Consider the following 25,500-nt stretch of genomic DNA (forward strand, 5'->3'; position numbering starts at 1 on the left):
GCCGATGATCTACTAGTAATAACAAAAGGTACAAGCACTCTGGAGGCGGAAAATTATGCTAATGTAGAACTAAAAAAAATCGAGTACTGGGCCAAGAACAACAAAATCAGGTTCAATGAACAAAAGACAAAAGCTCTGCTGATCAACAGAAAACGCAAAGACGGAAGAAACATAAATATTTACCTCAACAACAAAGCAATAGAGCAAGTGGAAAGAATAAAATATTTAGGAATAATTATTGATCAGAACTTCAACTTCAATGACCACATACAGCACGTTACGGAGAAAACTACTAAATTAATACATGCATTATCCAAATCAGCCAAGCTGAACTGGGGTCTTCAACATCAAGCTCTAAAAACGATATACAAAGGTGCAATCCTACCATTGTTATCCTATGCAGCACCGGTGTGGATAGAAGCACTTAACAGGAAATACAACTGCACGAAGTACATAAGAGTGCAAAGATTAATAAATATAAAAATAGCTAAAGCATTTCGCACCACTTCCACTGAAGCTCTCTGCGTATTGACAGGACTGACACCCATCATTTACAAACTACGAGAAATCGCTGACGAGTACAAAATAATGAAACAAAGCTCAGAATGGCAAGTGGATATCCCATTAAATTACAAGAAATGGCCTCACCCAGCGGACTTTCCTACAATACAGGAGGCAAACCCAAAGAAGAATTACACTGTTGAAGTATATACGGATGGAAGCAGAACAGAACAAGGGGTAGGCTCTGGAATAGCAATATTCATCCACAATGAAATAGTACATCAGCTACAGTACAAATTAGACAAACATTGTTCCAACAATCAGGCAGAGCAGCTAGCAATCCTGAAGGCAATGGAAAAAATTGAGACAATAGATCTAATGTTGAACAGCCCTAAAAATGCAGCAATATACACAGACAGTAAAGTTACACTAGATTCACTACAGAACACTAAAAACCATAATCAATTAATAGAATCAATTAGGGAGAAAATCAGAATACTAAGCAAACAAAACTGGACAATAGATATAGGATGGGTTAAGGCTCACATAGGGATACAAGGGAATGAAATGGCCGACAAACTGGCAAAAAGGGCAACAGTACTAGAAGGGTTGGAGTGCTACAAAAAGGTCCCAAAAAGTACCATCCAGAAAATATTGCGAGAGGAAAGTATAGCAAAATGGGAAAATGAATGGAGAAACACCACGAAAGGAGAAGAAACCAGACAATACTTTCCTACAGTCGCAAAAAGACTTAAACTAAGGATAACACTGACACCAAACCTCACTACAATGTTAACAGGACATGGACGACTAAGAGCATACTACCAACGATTCCACATCACTGAAGACTCAACCTGTTCCTGTAGAGGAGGGGAGCAAACAGTTAACCACATCCTATATGACTGTAACAAACTCGACGAGGACAGAAAGAAACTAAAAAGAAACATAATTCAAAAGGGAGGAACATGGCCTGCAAATAAAATGCAACTAATAGGAAAGTTCATGAATGAATATCGAAAATTTATTAATGCTATTGAGTTAGAGAATTTATAAGGGTATAAGTGTTACAATGTTAAGTGTCAAGATATCGGTATGTTAAAAACTATCACATTTTAAACAATCTGTACGAACATTTTGAAGAGAGATGCTTCATTGCAGTGGTCATGAGGCTTCTATCTTATGTGTTGTGTATCGGTGTATTCTATGGGTGGAGATGAATGAGGGTAGAAGTGAGTGAAAGAGGAGGTGATGACATGAATTAGAGCTTAATGGTGAATTAAGTATGCATTGTCTATCTGTAGCAGTATCTTTGTATTTTTTTTTTTAAGTATGGGCTATTGTTGCCTATAGTGATACATTTTCAAATGATAAGATAATGGATATGTTTATTTTTCTTTTTTTATTTTCTCTTTATTTATTTATTTATTTGTTTTTTTGACAAAAACAATAGCTATTATCTATGAATATGAACTATAAAACTGGCCAAACATCCCGAACATTAACTATTATTACTGCATAGTATATAAATAAGAAAAATATTTATAAAAACCTAATAAGAAAACCAAGGCATGTAGTATTACGCTGTGTAATGGAACATGTTGTATGATGAAATAAATTTAAAAATAATAAAAAAAAAACACACACACACACACACACACACACACACACACACACACACACACACACACACACACACACACACACACACACACACACACACACACACACACACACACACACACACACACACACACACACACACACACACACACACACACACACACACACACACACACACACACACACACACACACACACACACACACACACACACACACACACACACACACACACACACACACACACACACACACACACACACACACACACACACACACACACACACACACACACACACACACACACACACACACACACACACACACACACACACACACACACACACACACACACACACACACACACACACACACACACACACACACACACACACACACACACACACACACACACACACACACACACACACACACACACACACACACACACACACACACACACACACACACACACACACACACACACACACACACACACACACACACACACACACACACACACACACACACACACACACACACACACACACACACACACACACACACACACACACACACACACACACACACACACACACACACACACACACACACACACACACACACACACACACACACACACACACACACACACACACACACACACACACACACACACACACACACACACACACACACACACACACACACACACACACACACACACACACACACACACACACACACACACACACACACACACACACACACACACACACACACACACACACACACACACACACACACACACACACACACACACACACACACACACACACACACACACACACACACACACACACACACACACACACACACACACACACACACACACACACACACACACACACACACACACACACACACACACACACACACACACACACACACACACACACACACACACACACACACACACACACACACACACACACACACACACACACACACACACACACACACACACACACACACACACACACACACACACACACACACACACACACACACACACACACACACACACACACACACACACACACACACACACACACACACACACACACACACACACACACACACACACACACACACACACACACACACACACACACACACACACACACACACACACACACACACACACACACACACACACACACACACACACACACACACACACACACACACACACACACACACACACACACACACACACACACACACACACACACACACACACACACACACACACACACACACACACACACACACACACACACACACACACACACACACACACACACACACACACACACACACACACACACACACACACACACACACACACACACACACACACACACACACACACACACACACACACACACACACACACACACACACACACACACACACACACACACACACACACACACACACACACACACACACACACACACACACACACACACACACACACACACACACACACACACACACACACACACACACACACACACACACACACACACACACACACACACACACACACACACACACACACACACACACACACACACACACACACACACACACACACACACACACACACACACACACACACACACACACACACACACACACACACACACACACACACACACACACACACACACACACACACACACACACACACACACACACACACACACACACACACACACACACACACACACACACACACACACACACACACACACACACACACACACACACACACACACACACACACACACACACACACACACACACACACACACACACACACACACACACACACACACACACACACACACACACACACACACACACACACACACACACACACACACACACACACACACACACACACACACACACACACACACACACACACACACACACACACACACACACACACACACACACACACACACACACACACACACACACACACACACACACACACACACACACACACACACACACACACACACACACACACACACACTAAAAAAGGAATGCTAAAGCAGAACAAGTGGGACACCTAATGTAACCTAGCCCATGACAACTGTACTGCTTAAGACTGGCCTGCATCGCACATTTAAGGAGTTAAAGGAAATTTTAGGATGAGCCTTAAACACAATGGGTCACGAACCACTTGCTTCTCCATTCCCTCCCACCGAACATCCTCATATTCATCTTCTTTCACTGTGGCTGTTCCTCGACTTTGGAATTCCCTACCGAGTAATGTCAGGGACTGTCAGACATCAAATCAATTTAAGAATAGGCTAACAAGATATTTTTCTAACAATTATTGTCAACAATAATAGCTGTTTCAGGTTTCTCAATGTTTAAAGTTTATATATATCACAGATAAATATCTAAATTATCTCATTATTATTATTATTATTATTATTATTATTATTATCATTATTATTATTATAACTATTTCTTACCAGTGTTTATTACTGTCACACTAACATTAGTTATCCAATTTTCATTATTTACTTTCATGTTGTTTTATGATCTAGATATTAATGTAATAACTATGTAAGCAAATGTATTTAATTAGAATTAGAGTCTGGCTGGGCGGAAGAGAAGGCCTACTGGCCTTAGCTCTGCCAGATTAAATAAATAAATAATTATTATTATTATTATTAATTATTATTACTCTTTCGAATGACTAAATTCTGGCATTCATTTTACTTCGCTAGCAATGGAGACTTGACTCTGATAATACTTCTTGTCCCCTTAACATCAGGGCAACTGCTGTGGTGATATTGTATCTGTTATTGCGAATGATTATGCTTAACTGGATTTTATTTTATTTATTTGTTTTACTGTTAAGTCCAGTTTTTTTATTTCTTTTTTTCCTGTTAAACTTTTCGTAACAAAGGTACATTCCAAGATCATTATATCGAAACCAGTGGCGTGCATTCTGGGTAGGCTAGGTCTGCTGCACCTACCCAGACAGACAGGAAGAAATTTATTAAATTTGTATTTAAAAGTAATACCGTTAATTTAAGAAAGTCTGCAGAGTCCTTAACTAATTTCAGCAAATTTTGGCTTGGCATCCTATTTTCATTTCCTTTTGGTTAGTACTGTACGTCGCATTTCAATTATTGTCCGCTGTGTGCTCGCTCTCGCGTCATCTTTCGTCACTGGAGAGTTGGGCAGTTCGGCTTGCTGAGCCTCCCTGGCCCTGCAGTGAGCGTAGTGTTTCCCTTCATAATCAGTACATTAGAACAGCTGGCGCATGCGCCCTGATTTATGTGTCTTGCCCATTGCCGTAGTACGTTAGGCTGGTAGGCGCTAATGAAAGCGCTTTTGGTGATGAAATTACTGTATTATAGTGTTTATTTGAACTTCTATTGGTAAAGTGAGTGTGTTATAGAGTTTATTTAAACAAAGTGAGGTAAAACTAGTGCGATATTGTTGTAATATGGCAGAAGATCACTGTATAATTGAACAGATTTTTAAAAGGACTTTCGGTTGTAGATCATTGAACGAAAAAGTTGAAATTGTAACTGTGGGGGGAAGACCAGTGCCGGCACTTCCGAACTTTAAGTTTTTACATAAAGAAAAGAGTAGAGAATATTTACGTTATTTCAATGTGAACCAATATGTGAAAACTAATTAGCTAACAGGATGCAGTCATTATTTTGCTGGCCATGCTTATTAATTTGTAACGATTTTTTTAGTAGGTTATTTTACGACGCTTTATCAACAGCTTAGGTTATTTAGCGTCTGAATGAGATGAAGGTGATAATGCTGGTGAAATGAGTCCGGGGTCCAACACCGAAAGTTCCCCAGCATTTGCTCATATTGGGTTGAGGGAAAACCCCGGAAAAAACCTCAACCAGGTAACTTGCCCCGACCGGGAATCGAACCCGGGCCACCTGGTTTCGCGGCTAGACGTGCTAACCGTTAATTTGTAACGAACAAAGTGTGTGGAACAAAGAGGGTTATAATAATTTAAATAATCTCAGCAATGCCATTGTCAAACACGAACGATTGCAATGTCATTTGCGTTCGGTTGTTCAGCTTTCTTGTTTTGGAAGTGTTCGTATTGACACCCAACTTGATCAACAATTGAAATCGGATGTGGCGCGTCACAATGAAATGGTGAAGAAGAACAGAGAAATAATGAAAAGCCTAATCGACACAACGTGCTTCTTAGCCATGCAAGTACTGCCGTTCAGAGGGCATGGCGAAAGTGAAGATTCACTTAACAAAGGCAACTATATAGAATGTTTACATTTGTTGAGCAGCTACGACACTACTCTTCGAGAACATGTAGAGTCGTCTACAACATTTAAGGGCACATCAACAGAATTCAAAATGACCTGATAGCTGCTATCAGTGGCGTGTTGATGGAATCTATTAAGAATGACATTTCCATGGCCCAGCATGTTGCAGTTATTTTAGATGAAACATCCGATGTAAGCAACAAATCACAACTATCCACCACTCTCAGGTATGTCCATGACCAGACAGCACAGGTTCAAAAAACGTTTATTTCCTTCGTTGATGTGAGTGCAGATAGATCCTGTAATGGTTTATTTAATCATGTAATGGACATAGTGGGATCTTATGATATTAGAGACAAATTAGTTGGTCAAACATATGACGGTGCGGCAGAGATGGCTGGAGAAATAAATGGACTTAAAACCACAGTTCAAGACATTTATCCTAGAGCTCTATTTGTTCATTGTTTCAGTCATGTCCTAAATCTAGTCTTATCTCAGTCAGCTATGAGTATTAAGGAGTGCCGGATCTTTTTTTCAGACATTGAATGGACTAAGTAGCTTCTTCTCCAAGTCTACAAAACGCGCGCATGCTCTTACTGAATATTCCAACAGAATAATTCCAAGAAATGCACCCACAAGATGAAATTTCTCTTCCAGAATAGTCAATATTGTAAAGGAGAACCGTAAATTGCTGGTGGACTTTTTTAAAAATATACTCAACAACTCATCAGACTGGGAAAGTGAAACTGTTGCTCTTGCGCGTGGATATTTGTCTTTCCTTTCAGAGTTTGAGATCAAATTTCTTCTAAATGTGTTATCAAAGATCTATGCATACATTGACATTCTGTACAACATTCTTCAAACGAAGCATTTGGATATTCTGTATTGTGTAGAAAAGGTTAATGAAACAAAACGTATTGTTCTACATGAGAGATACAGATTTGATGCATTATGGAGTGATGTTTGTAATGAAGTCGAATGTGAAGAAGTGCCGCGAAAAAGAAAATGCCTGGAAAATGATGTCATAAAATACAGGAGAATATTTTTTGAAAAAATAGACAATGTGACAAACCATATTACAGATAAGTTTGGAAATCTCCCTCAGTTGGAATTTATTTCATTGCTTGATCCAAACAAATTTCAGTCTTATAAATTAAATTTTCCTAATTCCGCCCTGGATGCGCTGAATGTAAAGCACAGTGCAGTGTTTGATATAGTTCGTCTAAAAAATGAATTGACAGTCCTATATTCAATGGAAGAGTTTCATGGAAAATACCCTCATGAACTGGTGACACATTTAAAATCAAAACAACTCCACACAGAATTTGTCGAATTGTACAAATTGACCCTACTGGTTTTGACCATACCAAGCACATCTGCATCTGCTGAGAGGTCATTTTCTGCCCTTAAGCGGATTAAATCACTTCAAAGATCAACTCAAGGGCAAGAAAGATTAAGCAGTTTAGCCTTGATGTCCATTGAGAAGAAAAAGCTGAAAGAAATCTGAAAATCCCCTACATTCCACAGCGATGTCTTTGAGGAGTTTTCTAAAAAGGAACGCAGAATGGAGTTCACCTTTAAGTAAATAAGGTATGATTTATTTAATTACCAATTTATTTTATCATTAGTTTCCGGAAGTTTCTGTTTTCTTACCCTCCTTCTGGCTGCTGCTCTGGTTTGATGTCAGAACTCACTAAAATTATATCAAATTATCAATATGTTCGAGATATTGTAAGTTGTATACCTATGTAGCATGCAAACATGAAGAGCCTACCCTAATGCAATAGGTTGCGCACGCCACTGATCGAAACCTTCCTTGAAATTTTGTACACAAGCAGCTGTGTAAAATGAAGGTTAAATATAAACAGATAACTGCCAAAATGAACTGCAAGGCAAGACAAATATCTTTGGAATATCGCTTGAAATCTGCGTTTAAGTAGCATTCTGTCTGCTGATGAGTGACGCAATTACTTGCCACAATACTGCTCTCTTACAATATCCTCTTTTGCTTGACCTGTATAAACATAAACTTCCCTTCTTCAATTACCTACATCAGGAGTTTCCAAAGTTTCGAGTGCCATGGACTCCTTGAAGTTCATACTTAATTTTGGCGAACTCCCAAAATCTTCTATATAATTTAGACTGTTGAACATATTCGATTCATTAAAATGTTGCATAATGTAGTGAATTAAACTTCCTTTTATTTTTATTTTATACGCCTGATCCCAATGGCATTTGCTCTTAGACACACAACAATTTCATACAATGGTTACATTTGTACGATAAGTAAATTCTTCTTAAAATAGGCTTTTTTTTACAACATCTATTGTGACTATGATGATGGTGATGATGCCCAGCTCTCTCTCTCCATCTTTTTGGTGGTTTGTCTGTAGGTCATCTTGAGTAAGGTTTTCCATCTCTTGCAATCTTCGCCACTCTGATGTCTGCCATTGTGTTAATTAAGTAATCATTTGGTATAGATGGTTTCCTTAAGATGGCGCGTGACCTTTTTAGGGGGACAATGTTGACGATATTAAATTTTAGTTTCAATTCTTTAATATAATCTGAAAACTTATTTTACGTTATGTAATGTCTTTGTTGTGAAAAAAATGAAACTAGTTTTTAGACTTGCCACAACGTAGTCAATGGGATTGTTGATGTTGCTTTGCAGGTGTCAGTTTTGCAAAGTCTGGCTCAATTGTTGATACCAGTACCTACTTTAAGTTGCAAGTCTGGCTCAACATTAAGTTTACTTCTATCATCAAGAAGACTATGACAAAAAAATTATATACTCACTCTAATATATTGATGCAAAGTGCATTAAGAGTTGTATTGAAATTCTGGAAATATTGGGAAATATTGGAAGCATGTAACAAAGATCGTTGTAGAAAACACGATTTTTAGATTCGAATCAGAAGATAATTCTAACATCTGCTTTTTCTTATTTAACTTGCAAACTATTTTTTGCAAAGAAGGACTTTTTCATGTAATTATTTTTTTTAATTAGAAGAAAGGAAAGTATTCCCATAATTTTAATTTCAATGAATCAAGGTATTATATTTTCAGTGATAATAGAGGAATGTTCATGATCATTTGTTACGAGAAAGCTACTGAGAGCAGGAAATGAATTGAATTCTGGATTATCAACTCAGTGAGACTACAAGTTGAATTTCTATACTGCTGCTTCAATCTTACCCTGAACGGTAAATGCTATTAAAGTTGGACCCTGAAAACCGATACTTAGATAATTCAAAAAGCTAGAAATGGCAGGTAGGTAAGTAAGACATGCGAGCCAAGAGAAGTCCGTCAGGTGATCTCATTCCTGTTAAAGTTGGTGTCTCGGTTGTCTGAGATGGAAAAAAAACTAACAATCTAAAAAACTCAAAGAACATGATAAAATTAAGCTTAATCTATCAGATGATAAAGAACATTAAGATACATGAATAAAATTGGAGACTAAGAGGAAGACGGAAAATAGGAAAGATTGGGGAATGCTGGGTTTGCACTGAAAGACCTGCCCTTGGGCAGAACACTATGAATGAATGAATGAAAGTAACATTTGAAAACATATTTTGGTTCCACAAACCCCTCTGAAATCACTCGCGGACCCCTTAGGAATTGCTGTCCTACATAATTCAATATTGAATTTCTACTGTCAAGAATAGGTGACCCAAATATTCCCAGCACACAGCAGACATTATTCAGTTAACTGTTATTTATTGATGATAAGTTTCCAATTTTTACACAGTAAGTTGAAAATCCTCTTGCACTGAAATATTTCGTGACAAAAATTTTACTTTTACAGCTGAAACATCTTCTCAAGAGAATCAAATGTGAGAACATTATTGTATATGTATTAGAAAATGATAATAAGACAGTTAGAAGTTCTATCGAAACTTCGACATCTCTTGATATCTTGGACGAATCAGAATCATATACTGGTACAGACATCTCTTAAATCCGAAACAGATTTTCCAAGCACTTTACAAGAATAAGAGTCATTATTAAGCTCTTCTTCAACTTCTAGCTATGTTTCTAGTTCCCAAAGAAATGGAAGACCACATAAGTCCTGAAAGGAAAAGGAAAGAAGTTGAGTTTTGGCTCAATAAAAATGGAAACAGTAGGTCTAGGTATTTTTTGTGTTAAGTCAGGAAAACATTTTGTACAGTCGGAGGCAGCGATTTTGGCAGATGACCTCGATGACATTTCCTGTAGGCGAGCCAATGTTTTGTGTGAACTATATGAATGAATTGTGATAACGCTGTCTGTCGTCGTTTATATTTTCACGCTCGCCTCTTGTATCGTCATTATTAATAAACACACCACAGTACAGTCCGATTCATAAGAGTGCCGTAAATGACTTTCGTTCGCCTCCAACATTTTCTAAATTAAGAAGAAAAAAGCATTGCATAACCAGAACCAAGAAATTATTGCAAATGTTTATTACTTCATGAAGCGACAGGCAAAAAATAGATATGAATTGTGTCAAACTGTCTTCATTAATAACAAACATTCATGAAGTACGAGAATGAGTTGCAGAAGCGACAGGGTTCGATATGAAGAGCGATAAATAATCGAAATAAGAGGCATGCTGAAATAAAATATGTAATACGATAAACCATGCAAGAAGCCTCATGTTCCAAAGGTTTAATGGAAACAGTTGAATATAAGAACTTAATTTAATGAATTAATTCATATGTAGCATGTGTTTACAAGGAATGGTAATGCTTAGACAATGAGCAATAGAGCACGAGAAAAGTCGTCGATTCGATTCTTGTGTTGTTTAGTCTGAATCTGATAGCATTGTCGAGCTTGATGGATGATTTTTTTACCGTGGTACCAGTAATTCCTACACTTGTCTCTATGCCGGCTAGTTCAAAATACTTTAGTGAATTTTTAAAACCGTCAAATACTTTCTCTCTGCTCTCTGTCCCATTACTGGATAAAAAAACTCTCAAAAGTTATTTGAAGTGGGTACATGTAGTTGATTTTTTTTTTTTTTTACATTCTTTATACGTTTTAGAAACAATTCTGAGAGACAAGTAGTCTAACCCAAATTTATAAAGGAGACCTTGTTTCAAATTTAAATGCTGCATGTCTGCTGGTTCATAAAATAAATCAGTATAATTATTTTGATCATTACTACCTCCCATTTTCCATCCCTTAATGTTCATATTTCGTAAAACTCCGTTTTATCTTTTGACATATAGGGTTTAAAGGGATTTAAGGTGATGAGTCAGTCAGTCAGTCAGTCACTCAGTCAGTCACTCAGTCAGTCAGTCTGTTAATTATAGAATAGTTTTTTTTTTATTATATAGGCTGTCTTTATACTTTATAGTAATGAGGAAAAGATTATGCAACGGCAACTGAAATTATCTCGAAAACTGTGTGTCGGGAACTGGTTCCTTTTCATATGCATGCAAACATTATAGACTACCGCAGTTCTATAGTTAGCTAGTATATGTGCATAGTTTCTGGAGGTGACTGTCCATCGAGTCCACTTGGATATGTTTACTCTTATGTCCCACCCATTGCTTGTGACAGAGATATCAGCCGACCTTGCAGCAGTGAGTAACTCGCTCTGCAGTTCAGATTAACAAAATCCATCTGCCAAAATCCCTGGCTCCCACTGTAATATCGGTATTACTTTTATATGATGATATACAGGGTAATTCACGAGGATTTACCGCCACTTACGGAGCTTATTTCCGAAGACATTTTGAGCAAAAAAGTCATATAAACATGAGTCCTAATCTTAATGTATGGATGGTTCTCTCTTTAATAAACTATTCGTAGTGTTGGAAGAACCTACAAAGATCCGAATTATGTTTAAAGATAACAATTTGGTAGTTGGGGCATCAAGGTCGGAAAAGATGGGCAAAGTATGATTTTATGAGTCCCCCCCCCCCCGGACCTTCATTGTGTTTTAGTTCCGGATTCCTGGTCAACATACAATGATATGACTGTCATGGAATCCATTCTGATGTGCAAGACAATAGACAATTTAAATTTTGACAATGCCATCTACTGCCGGACCTAGCAGTTATGTTGCAGGGTTGTTGAAAAGGAGAAAATCACGTGATAATTACTTACTTAACGGGACCCTTTTCTTTAAATTATTTTAAACAGTTGTATAATATTATGTAGAGTTCTAATTGCGTACTGCAAATATTTTCAGGGAAAAGCCTAACAGCTCAGTCACTAGCCTTTAACAGAGGGGTCAGCAGAAATGGGTGGGGGAAACTGAGATGCGACATAACCACTTGGTCGGACAGTAGTACAACAGGAAAAATCCAGCCCTTGGACAAAGACTTTTTCCAACAATGGAAAACAGTGCATAGACAAGTGACTGAAAACAAGTACTGTACTTGGATTTGAACTATTTCAAAGAAACAGCATCCTAAAAGTGTAATCAGTTTCACACTTGCAGTTTTCGTTATCTCGATTTCGAGACATGTTTAGGTATTTCTGGTTTTCAATTAATTATACATTCCTATGACCACAGCATTTTGTATTATTTTATTTATTTATTGGGTTATTTTACGATGCTGTATCAACATCTCAGGTTATTTAGTGTCTGAATGAGATGAAGGTGATAATGCCGGTGAAATGAGTCCGGGGTCCAGCACCGAAAGTTACCCAGCATTTGCTCATATCGGGTTGAGGGAAAACCACGGAAAAAACCTCAACCAGGTAACTTTTCCCGGCCAGGAATCGAACCCGGGCCACCTGGTTTCGCAGCCAGACGCGCTGATCGTTACTCCACAGGTGTGGACATAGCATTTTGTAACACCTGCACAGTTCTATCTGGAGAAAATTAGTAACAGTTGTGAATATAAAGAATGTAACAATATCTCGTTTATTCATTGTGTGTGGTGTAAAATGTACTTTTGTTCCAGTTCTTCAAGCGTTTCTTCCCACTTTTGTCATGAATTTATCAAATAAGAGCCAAGCCACCAGGCTTAAGCCCCGTGGGATGTCTTTGGGTTTAAAACTTTAAGGGCTTCTCACACAATTATAATAATTAATTAAATATTTTTCGGGCCATTTACAGGAAATCCTTATCTTACGCCTTTATATAGCAAATATACAAGCCACATATTTTATTACTAATTTAATAATGATTCCAGAGTAACATTACATTACATTAAATCATAAGGTGCTTATATTAACACAAATAATAATTAACTACATGAATCAGTGTTTGGCATTGACTGTTCACTCCAATGAGTACCAGTACAGTACTCATTTTTACATTACACTTACTGTACTTATTATTTTGTTGGTGTGCTTGTTTCCCTGCTTAATTTTATCTTTAACCCAACTGCACTGTTACCGGTATATTATAACACGAATAAGTTGGGCATACGTTATCAATCTCTTAATTTTAAGCTCAATTAGCTTCGTTTGGATATTTCAAAATTTTGGTCCATAACCTACAGGTAGTCTGTAGCCCATACATGATAATTTAAGTGATATTACTTAAAAACAAATATCAACACACTAAAATCTCTTAACAGATTAAAAACTAGTACTGGTACAATAGAAGACATACAGTTTTTTCATTTGTGAGCCATCTTCAATGCAACAGTATACACTTCAAAGCCTTTTTTCTCTTATTGATAGTGAGTGCTAAATGTACCTATGAAATATGAAGAGCACAGGAAAAGAACGTGCTTTGTCCACTTTATCAAATTTTTCAGGGGAGCAATTTCAAAGTTTGAAACCAAATTCCATGGATACTAACGGAGATATTAATGAACACTTAAGTCAGTATGAAAGAACAGGTTATCTGAATGAATTTGAATTGAAGTTTGCATCCTTATTTTTGAAAATTGTAGTTTTATTGACATTTACGTAAAGTAATGTCATAAGTTACAGGGAAAAAACGTGCTTCTTATGTACGGAGGAATTAATTTTAGATTAAATATTACAAGTAAAGTTGTTTTCTTCCGGAAATGTGTTTGTATGTGTGTTTGTGCGTATTGTGTGTATAGAAATTTTGAATTCAGAATTTCAAAATCACGGGATTGATAAACCTTTAAATGATAACATAACGTTAAACATTTTTTCTTTCCTTTTTTAACTTTTTCTGTAATGAAGTGGAGTGGGGCATAATAATAATAATAATAATAATAATAATAATAATAATAATAATAATAATAATAATAATAATAATAATAAAGATCACTTTTGTCACAAAATGCGCAGGGCCTCATAAGAATAAAACAAGATCAATTCTGTCCCAAAACACACAAGGTATAATAATAATAAAGATCACTTTTGGCTCAAAATACACATGAACTAATAATAATAAAAATCACTGTGTCCCAAAATGCACAAAGTTTAATAATAATAATAATAATAATAATAATAATAATAATAATAATAATAATAATAATAATAATGCTCACTTTTGACTCAAAATGCACAGAGCCTAATAATAATAATAATAATAATAATAATAATAATAATAATATAATAATAATAACAATGATCACTTTTGTTCCAAACTGCACAGGACCTAATAACAATAAAAATCACTTTTGTCCCAAAATGCACAGCCCAGTCTAGTGTGGAAGGTTTGTGTAAAACACTCTATCTTCGTGTCCACGAAATTCCTTCAAAATCTGGAGGTCCTAATACTTTTTCTTCGATATTACCAGAGAAGTTTCTTTGTTAGAAATAATGTTACCGATATTTAAATTATTAGCAGATATAAAATAAATTATTCAAAATAATTTGTGTTTTGCCTCCGTAAGCAGGACATGGGTGTTCTTCAGATTGCTGCTCTCGAAATCGCAGTGTAGCTCTCACCACCGATGAAATCCTAGTTCCATTACACATGTCACGATGTTGAATGAGGTGAGGGTGTTCTTTTGTGATGATTACCCCTCTGATGGGCCTTGTAAGAAATGAATATTTCCTTAAATATTTCTTCTGCAGAAATGACTCCCAACTTCCCATCATATCTTGATTGAACACCACAACATCAAAACGCGTAAGTTTACTTCGAGCTTGTACCATGATCCGCACCCAACCCATTGAAAGTTCTGCTACTGCTTTTGTATTAGTTAGTCCTATATTTTATTACATTCCATAAACGAATGTTTCATTCTGTTCATAAGTTTCAATTCGTTCACAAGATAATTAAGATACTTCAGAACAATATAATTCTTGCTCTGGCCTGAACATGAATCACAAAAATTTTCAAGATATCCGCTTTGTTGTCCATTATTCCTGTCACAAAGTGATTTAAAAAGGATACGACTTCATTGGGTCCTTTTCTACCATTATCTTCAGTATAACTACAAAACACTGAAGTTTCATCTGAAATTTGATGAATATTGAAAGAGTAAACAGATAATTGCCTTCTGTAATACTAATAGACATCATTGATACTAATGTACGGTAAGCATACATTTTTTCGTAGTCCATGAAAATTTATCTTCTGTTTCTTCAAACTTCCGACTTCTTAAACGAGCATTCCTCTTTCTGGTATAAAATATTTCAACTTTGAGTTTATGGACCTTGTTGTTACTGGTGATCTTATTAATTTATTCCAAAACTTGTTTCTTCATGTTGCCATCTAAATTATTTTCAGTCAGTCTTGCATTCAGCACTTCCATCTCAGCTGTATACTTATTACATGCATGTATCACCCCTTGGATATCCAAATGCTATATTGAATTTGGTGTTGAACATTATTCTGTATGTTTCATATGAAATTATTAAATTTTGGTATTTTTTCTTGAACATTTCATACATCTTTTTCACTGATAGTTCTTCTGGGAGATACAATTTATTGGTCCTTCCATTGCTTTAATGACTGATCGCTTTCGATAAACTGGAATTATTGTAATGAGCCCAGTCATATGTAATGATTGTTGATTCCAGTCTTCTAAATCATTAAACTGCCTTATAATACTTTCTTTCTTCAGCACTTACTTCCTCGAAACACTTTAACTAACAGTTGCAGTCTTCTCGTACTTCATGTGATTGAACCCTTAATTTCTTCATGACTGCAGTCATTCTCCCTCGTACTTTCTTTTTCTTAACACTGTTAGAAGTCGAAGGTCTCTGAGTTCCATCCTCAGATGAAGTACTCAACATTCAATAATATAATATTATTTAATAATAATATTAAAATTTAAGTGAATTTCTCAAACTAAAAAGATTTATACTTGTACATAAAGTTTATGCAGCAAGAACGAATTTTCTCATTATAACAATAATGAAAAACAATGGAATATTATTTTTACTCCAATTCCCTTCTTCCTGCTATAACATGCATGCCAATCCGTAAGGAAACTAAAAATTAAATCACAGAAACAGTGGACAGAGCACATTATTTCCCTGTAGTGAGAGGACATAGCACGTTCTTTCCCTGTACGCCAAATCTAAAATCTCTTGTAGCACTTCGACTAATAACATTATTACATTGGTCGATTAATAACTTTAAACTACATGGAATCCTGCATCTCATAGCATGCATAACTCATTTTTGAAAAAAAGTGGACAAAGCACGTTCTTTTCCTGTGCTCTTCATATGGATTGTAGCAAGCAAAAATAAAAACAGGATTTCATACTGCTCTTATGATTGGATGAGTACGGTAATTAAATTATTAACTCTCTTTGTACAACCAATTTCGTACCATGTACCTCGTAAACATTTCATTAAGTTTCATCTTATTGTTTGTTATATGTCCTTAAAACTCAGGTAATACATTCTCCTTCTGATATTACTGTCTCGTCACATTATTGCATAAACAGTCACTGAAGCCACCTTGGCAGAGAGCTGTCTTACAACGACCGCAGATTTCAGTTCATATCTCAGCATATTTGTGGTGGACAAAGCCAAGGTTATGAGGATTTTTCTCGGAGTTATTCCGTTTTCTCCTCGTCATTCCACCAACACTCCCCTTTCATGATCTCGGTTTCGAAAAATAGGGCAGCTATTGTGCTTGTGTGACACCGAATCAGTCACCTGTCATGGTAGGTGATCCTCGCGGTTTCTTCAAAGACTGGTAGGGTAGTGTAAGAGGTACCGAAGAACCATAGATTTTTCCTTTCACCTGACAGAAATATGATGACTCATATAGATCTGTGAAGTATGGCAGACCACCACCAGAGGAATGGTATATAGGTCTGAAGTCTGGAAAGAAATATGTAGTGTGCACGGTGGGGCCAGATTAGCCAGGCAGCACAATGGGCACGCAACTCATTCCATCACAGGTGCACAAGTAACCTCTTTGGACTGAAGTGCTTAGGGATGCTCCATGTCCCACACAATAAGCAGTCATGGAGTCACTCGTCTTCTCTTCCATTTTATTGCTAGGAAAACTAAAAAGACTCCTCAACTGCAGCTTGAATGAAACATTTTATGCCGTACTTAAAACTAATTTTGTTTTATCTTAACAATTCATACTGGCAGCTAATATTTTGTAAATAAGTGTTTCTTAGCAGTATTTGTATACATATTTTCCATGGAGATTTCGGTACTTATAAAGATATGGAATGTTCCCTTTTAAGTCTCTTAAATAGGACAATATGGAATAAGACAGGTAACAGGCTAAGAAATCACATACATATTAAGATAAGCCCACAGAACCTCCTATAAGGACGTGAACTCTTGTAGCATTTAGGTTATTTTTCCTTCATTGAATCATTGTAATTTCTTCTAATATTTTTGACACTTATGAAAATTTTTATTTAAAATGTATATACTTATTAAAAGCTCAAATGAACCTGGAATATTTAAAGTCCACAAGAAAAGCATTGAGGTCTAAGGAACAGGAACTAAAGTGTTGTATAGCTATACTTTATCTTGATGAAATTGACTGCTTAGAAATTTTCTTTTGAATTTGATGTCAATTGTGAGTTAGAAGAAGATATTAAAATTAATTTTAAATCTCTGTAACAATGTAGCTCAAACAGTAGGTAAATATACAGTACCAGTACTAGATGATAATTTATTACAGGAAGAAAACTGCATTTTCAAGGCCAAAAACCAAAACAGATTTCTTTACTTCAGCATCTGGGTCACCACTTTCCAGATATATATAAGTAATGATATACAAAATAATTAATTATATAATAATAATACAACAATAATAATAATAAAAACTACACAAATACACAGATATAGATTTGTAATAGGTACCGGTACATACATAGAGATTATTTTGTCTTATATACCGGTAGCCTAACAGAGGGTTCAGGGCCATTTGTTCAATCGAGGTCGTCACTGGTATGACTCGCCATGGATAATGCATCACATATTGTGACTAGTCACGTGGTATATTTTGTCACAGATTGTAACTCGTCACACGCTTCTATTCATCACACATGCTTAGTTGTCATTACTGTAGTAAATGAAACCAGGCAAACATACATCTAGGGAAATTTAATGCTAAAAATCGGTTGTATGAGTAATACATTGTGATTGGTTAACCTGCGTAGTATGAAGATAATGACTGATTTATGTACGTAATCACATTTCATCACTGTTGCACGCAATTGGTTGGACGAACATTTTCCTCAGCAGTGGATTGGGCAGCAAGGACTAATTTAATATCGTACCCCACCCAATTGCACTATCTTATTTCTCCGGACTTTTTTCTCTAGTGTGTCATAAAAAATTATGCTTATGCAGAAAAACACCCAGTGAAATATGCAACTGAAACGAAAAATTATTAATGCCTGCTCACTAATTACCCTAGAGTTATGTCTTATGTCACAAGGTATGCATGCATCTCTGTGTATAAAAAAAGGCTAGAGAAATGCATTGATGTGGAAAGGAAGCATTTTGAACCTTTGTTATAATTTCTTTCTGCCAAGATACCAATGTTGTAATGTTACACATATGACGGCATTGTTTCATTTCGTAATTCAATAATATGTTCTTCACTAAAGAGATGAATAAGTTGTCATGAATACTACATCAATATTATTGCCCTATTACTTCTATATACCGCCTAGGTCAGAGTTTGACACCAAGAGCGAATTCTACTCTCTCACGGGAAGCTATATGACTTCTTTTCAACCCCTTTTTTCCCTGCCGAACACCACACAGCATTGATGCCATGACAGATGAATATTGAGCTTCCCTGTTTAGAGTCTGGGTTCGCGCCCGGTGCCCAGCCTTGACCTAGGTAGCTATATAAAAATTCACGCCCATTATTTGGTTTCCTTTATCTAAACCCTGCTGACATTAAAACTTTGCACATAAACGTTACTGGTGCCTGGTGATTTATTTTGCCTATTATTTCTGGAGTTCACTCTCTTTGATGTCTTCACTCTCAGTACGTTATTTCTGTCGCTTCTATCTCATCTTCATTCTTGGTTACTTATTTTGCTTCTGCCTCAGTTTTTCCAGTATATTCATTATTTGTTCCTCGTGCAGTTCCTTTCTCAGTTTCTCTATGACTTCATCTTCAGTTCCATCTATTTTTTCTCCCTCAATCATTCCAATATCTTCTATTTCAGCTTGTCTTCTCCCTTTCTGCCTCAATTTCTTTAATTGTTACAGCTTTATCTCTGCTGAGGCAATGGGTGTGAGGCCAGTAGTTGGCTGGTCGGCCTTGACCCTTCATAGGTTGTAGCGCCACAGATTCCTACAGCCTTATAGTTTCTGGTCCCTTTTGCCCCAGTATTTTCCTTCATACCTTTTGCATTATTTTGCCTTATTGCTTCTATATTATCCATCACTCCATTTGTCTGGTGTTGTAGTGAAATTAGAAGGAGGATGTCTGTTTATTATGACATCAAATATACAGAGTATCCACCATGAACCTCAAACATTTTAAACACATATAGTTAAAGGAAAAAAACTGTATACAAATAATACTATGCATGGAAATGATTATAAAACTCACAAAGTTTTCAATTCAGTGCACTTGAACATGGGCACGAAGAATGTCCAGTCTGTACTTAATTTCACGCTATATGGCATGAAGAATATTTACTGTGATTACATGGGGATTTTCGAAGCCCCAAATTCGCACATTGTCGCGATTGACTTTTCCTGAAAGAAGAAAGGTGGCCTCATTTGAAAACATTATGCACGATAAAAAGTTTTTGTCATCAACAATACGATCCGACATATAGATTGTAAAGGATTCTCACTTTGGTCGGTCATTGGGCTTGATTTCCTGCAAAACCTGTACCTTGTAGGGATGAAAATATAATCGTCGGTGAAGAATTTTGCGTACTGTTGACCGTTTCATTCGAAGTTCTCTCGTTACTTGTCTGATTGAGTTCTTTGGACTTTTTGAAACAATGATGATGATGGTGATAATAATAATAATAATAACTAATAATAATAATAATAATAATAATAATAATATTTATTTATTTATTCTGGCGAAGTTGGTTACAGTCGAACAAACGTGGACTTATGAAGTATGCAAATTAAGACAATGAAATGCAGTACCTGATTGAGCTACTTTTGTTCATGGCGCCAAGTAACAAGGAACAAAACATCGGTGAGTTCATTCATATGGAGTACACCCATCATCCACCCAGCTGCTACCAGTTGGAGTGGTTTGTGCTGTAGTACATCATTCAGCCACTCTGTGTTCCCCGTCACAACATACTCCCTGCAACTGACCACAATGATAATAATCAGCCTCAACAACCACACTAAAGTTTTGAAAATAAAAATAATTTTTCTTTCAGTGCTGTGTACTTTCTGATATACTGAACCATAGGAGGATTCAACAGTGAATATTGACTATCACCAAAGAGGTTTGGATTATATTTCCGCAGATTCTGTGAGATTGTGGTGAACAAGGAACCTTGTGGAGCGTTCCCTCTTACTATCTCAATTACCGCACTTTTTCTTTTTTCATTTTACTATCGTTTTGATACTGGTATCCTCAATCACCATTTCAGAGAATCTGAATAACTACTCCAGATTAAGCCAGTCTATAAATAATAGTCTACTCAGTTTCTTGATGTTGCATTAAGATAAAGTCATGTGATTTAATTATGAATATTACTGTGAATTTGTGAGTATGACAATGGCAACATCTGAAGAAATCACTGCTTATATAATAGGTACAAGCTGGCATATACACGGTTCAGAGTGTCATTACAATTTTTGCCGCTAGGTTGCATATAATAATAATAATAATAATCCGTGGCGCTACAGCCCATGAAGGGCCTAGACCGACCAGCCGGCTGCTGGCCTCACACCCACATGCCGAAGCAGAGGTGGACGATCATCCAACCAGAATGGAGGTATCGTGTGGTTAGCACGATGATCCCCCCCAGCCGTTATAGCTGGTATTCGCAACCGGATTTCACTACCTATCGTAGCTCCCCAAGTGCATCACGATGCTGGGTGGGCACCGGTCCCATACACTGGCCGAAATTTCATGAGAAAATTTCTTCCCCCATGAGGACTCGAACCAGCGTGCATTCCGTAACGCGAGTCCTAGGCAAGATGCCTTAGTAAATTATTAAATAAGTATATAATAAATTTTCAATCTTAAGACATATCAACTTGCAAATGTTTATTTGCTATTTAATAAGATATATGAACGTTTTCGCCGTTTGGGCATCATCAGATATAACAAAAACATATAATGTGAACCTATAATAATAAATTATGCAAATAACAAGAATAAAGAACAATGTATGTATGCAATGCATGAGATTCATGAGCTTTATGTAAAATGTGAAATAATACAAGATAATTGTTGAAGTATGCATTCATTCAATAATATCTCAACAAATCTGATTACACGAAAAACGAGCATTCATTCAATAATATCTCAACAAATCTGATTACACGTAACAGTCATTTATAATCAATAAGATGTCATCAAGTCAGATAATAATTGAAACAGTAATCTCCGACATAAAATAACATTTAGTTCATTAGCGAACGTTTTTCAGTAAGTAGTCTTATAATAATTATCTGTGTCTCTATACAATAACTTGCATATTTTTGCACTTATTATTATTTCTCCATCTCAATTTTCAGATGAAATACATACATAATACACGAACATCAGCTGTGCAAATTATCGTATACCCTACGACAATTCTCAACTAATGACTATTCTTGAAATATCTATTTTATCAATCATCATTATAAATTTTAACATTATTGACAAATTTTAATCATAATTGTATATTTTATTTGTAACATGAGCTATATGTATAAAATATCCGTCCAATTCAATTTCAAATCTAAAGATTATATCAACAATTATCTTGTATTATTTCACATTTTACATAAAGCTCATGAATCTCATGCATTGCATACTTACATTGTTCTTTATTCTTGTTATTTGCATAATTTATTATTATAGGTTCAGATTATATGTTTTTGTTATATCTGATGATGCCCAAACGGCGAAAACGTTCATATATCTTATTAAATAGCAAATAAACATTTGCAAGTTGATATGTCTTAAGATTGAAAATTTATTATATACTTATTTAATAATTCACTAGGCATATTGAAATATAAAAATGAATTGTAAAGATGCCTTAGACCACGACGCCACAGGTTGCATATTATAGTACCGGTAATATCTGAGATTTTCTGATGACATGTTAAATAACAGTAGCCTATACAGATTTTTTGTAGGTTTTAAAGGAATTTACATTTCACTTTTCCCAAAGCCTTGATTTATTCCATAAATAAGTTTTCTTTCAAACTACCTTCTTCAGCTGGTGCTTTTACTTTAGCAAGTGGTTGTTTTCAATTCAGTGTTTTTCCTACTGGTTCTGTTTCTGTAAACTGGAGAGCTTACTGTTTAAATTACCTACATATTGTCTGTCTTAGCTTTCTGTTAATATGATTTTGTTTTCTAATTTTATTGTCCTAGTCATTTTTATGTTGTAATTTGACGGTTTTGGGAATTATTTTATTTTTAACTAGCCGTACCCGTGCGCTCCGCTGCACTTATTAGAAATAAATATAAAGTAATTACATAATTAAAATAGAACATTGGGTCCAGGGAACATTCGTGTTTGATAGAAGAATAAATCGTTTAATATGTTACTTAATTTAAATTGTATTTAAATAATTAAAATGCTATCATTTTGGTCCAGAGACCACTCATTTGCTGCAATGACAATTCCTTTAACATGTTTCTAAATTAGTCTTAAATGCATCCTTTAATAAATCAATCCAAATTAATAGAGTTGATTGTGTACGAAGAGCATTTTTATGTCAACCTTACTGTGCATCTTTTTTTTTGTTAAGTTTATTTTATTCACGCCTTAACATCTGTGGTCATGTCGCGTGTTTAGAATGTGTGGGTATATCAGCAGGCCGTTTTTACTCTTGTTGAGTTCCTGTTTCTATTGTGTGTTGTAAATGGCTTGTGTTCATGTAACTGATTATAGACTTTGATTAATGTTTTTGGTATTGGTAATTGAGGCGGTGATGAATAATGGCATGTATCTTTCCAATCCGGCATTTGGGTATACAATCTCCTATATATAACTTAATTATATTTCTTTCTTTCGAAAATGTAAGAATTCGCGATCTCCTATGCACTACTGCCATAGAATGAATAAATTTGTTTTTTTTTCCTACTACAAAATTTAATATTTTGCACATAGAAGTTATGGAACAACGACACTATAATCTGAGGCGGCAGTGGAAATGTGTTGTATTGTTATTTAAAAACTCTTGTATATCCTAAAATATCAGTCCTATCAAAATTTTTCCCGGGATAACACTTATCGAAAATCATTTTTAAAGAAAATTTTGTTATGTAACATTTTTCACAAAAATCAATAATAAGCGAGATATTTCGGTTTATTTAATTCAGACCCCCTTATAACCCCCCTTTTAAATAAAGTATTTTGAATGCCATATAGCCTAAAATCTAAGGTACAACGAACTTCATTTATATTCCAATTTTCATCGAAATCCGTTCAGCCATTATCGCGTGAAAAGGTAACAAACATCTAGACAGACAGACAGACTTAAATATCAGTCCTATCAAAATTTTGCCTGGAATAAAACTTTTGTTATGTAACATTTTTCACAAAAACCAATAATAAGCGAGATATTTCGGTTTATTTAAATCAGGCCCCCTTATAACTCCCCTTTTAAATAAAGTATTTTGAATGCCATACAGCCTAAAATCTAAGTTACAACGAACTTAATGTATGTTCCAATTTTCATCGAAATCCGTTCAGCCATTATCGCGTGAAAAGGTAACAAACATCCAGACAGACAGACATACAAACAAAAATTTCAAAAAAGCGATTTTCGGTTTCAGGATGATTAATTATACACATTTTTGGAAAATCGAAAATTACCAGAAAAATTTCGCTTACAGATTTATTATTAGTATAGATTGAGCATTGTCTGGCTATAGATTTTTTATGTGCTTCATAGACTTTTACAATTAACACATTCTCAAAATCTGTGCTTCAGTGGCTAGTCATGATAATATCTTTGAAAAATATTAGAGTGCAAGAGGTCAAATGACTTTGTTGTCAAATGCCTGGCATTAGAAAACAACAACAACAATTAATACATTTGCTTCATTAAGAGCTGTTGTAGCTTACTGAAACAACATCAGGTTTGTTTTCTTAGCAGAATGGATGTCATTTCGCACTTCTGTTACGGTACCATTCTTTTGTGACCCCTCTTCTACTTATGTTTGAAGAAATTTATATTTTGGGAAATCCTCAAACAAGGATGGTACCACGTTAGGAAGAAGACTTTATTGTAATGCTAATGTTAAAATCAGCTTCTTCGAAATGTCTGTAGTAGGCCTAGACACGTGATAATGTGCTTGGCATTCAAAGAGTCCTTGACTTGTCCCCTTGGTGAGAAATGACTAATCAGCACTTCTTGTAGAAAATAATGAAATGACAAGTCATATTCTTTACTGTGCTTTTAATTTCAAAATTACTTACTTACTTACTTACAAATGGCTTTTAAGGAACCAGAAGGTTCATTGCCGCCCTCACATAAGCCCGCCATTGGTCCCTATTCTGTGCAAGATTAATCCAGTCTCTATCATCATATCCCACCTCCCTCA

General features: G+C 35.9%; 1 protein-coding gene across 11 annotated transcripts in view; it reads right to left on the reverse strand.

Annotated features, from left to right (window-relative positions):
* Window positions 1-25,500, reverse strand: part of LOC138711960 (F-box/WD repeat-containing protein 2-like) — a 61,182-nt gene that overhangs the window by 6,756 nt on the left and 28,926 nt on the right. For 8 of the 11 annotated variants that reach the window (XM_069843270.1, XM_069843280.1, XM_069843279.1 and 5 more), the window contains one exon: window positions 20,818-21,081. In XM_069843270.1, coding sequence (XP_069699371.1) covers window positions 20,919-21,081 — 163 coding nt within the window. In that variant the 3' untranslated portion in view covers window positions 20,818-20,918. Of the gene's footprint in view, window positions 1-10,195; window positions 10,545-20,817; window positions 21,082-25,500 lie in introns of those variants that run through there. The other 3 variants (XM_069843271.1, XM_069843273.1, XM_069843272.1) reach the window with 2 other exon arrangements.

This window comes from Periplaneta americana, chromosome 13 (assembly GCF_040183065.1).
Source record: "Periplaneta americana isolate PAMFEO1 chromosome 13, P.americana_PAMFEO1_priV1, whole genome shotgun sequence".
NCBI lineage: Eukaryota > Metazoa > Arthropoda > Insecta > Blattodea > Blattidae > Periplaneta > Periplaneta americana.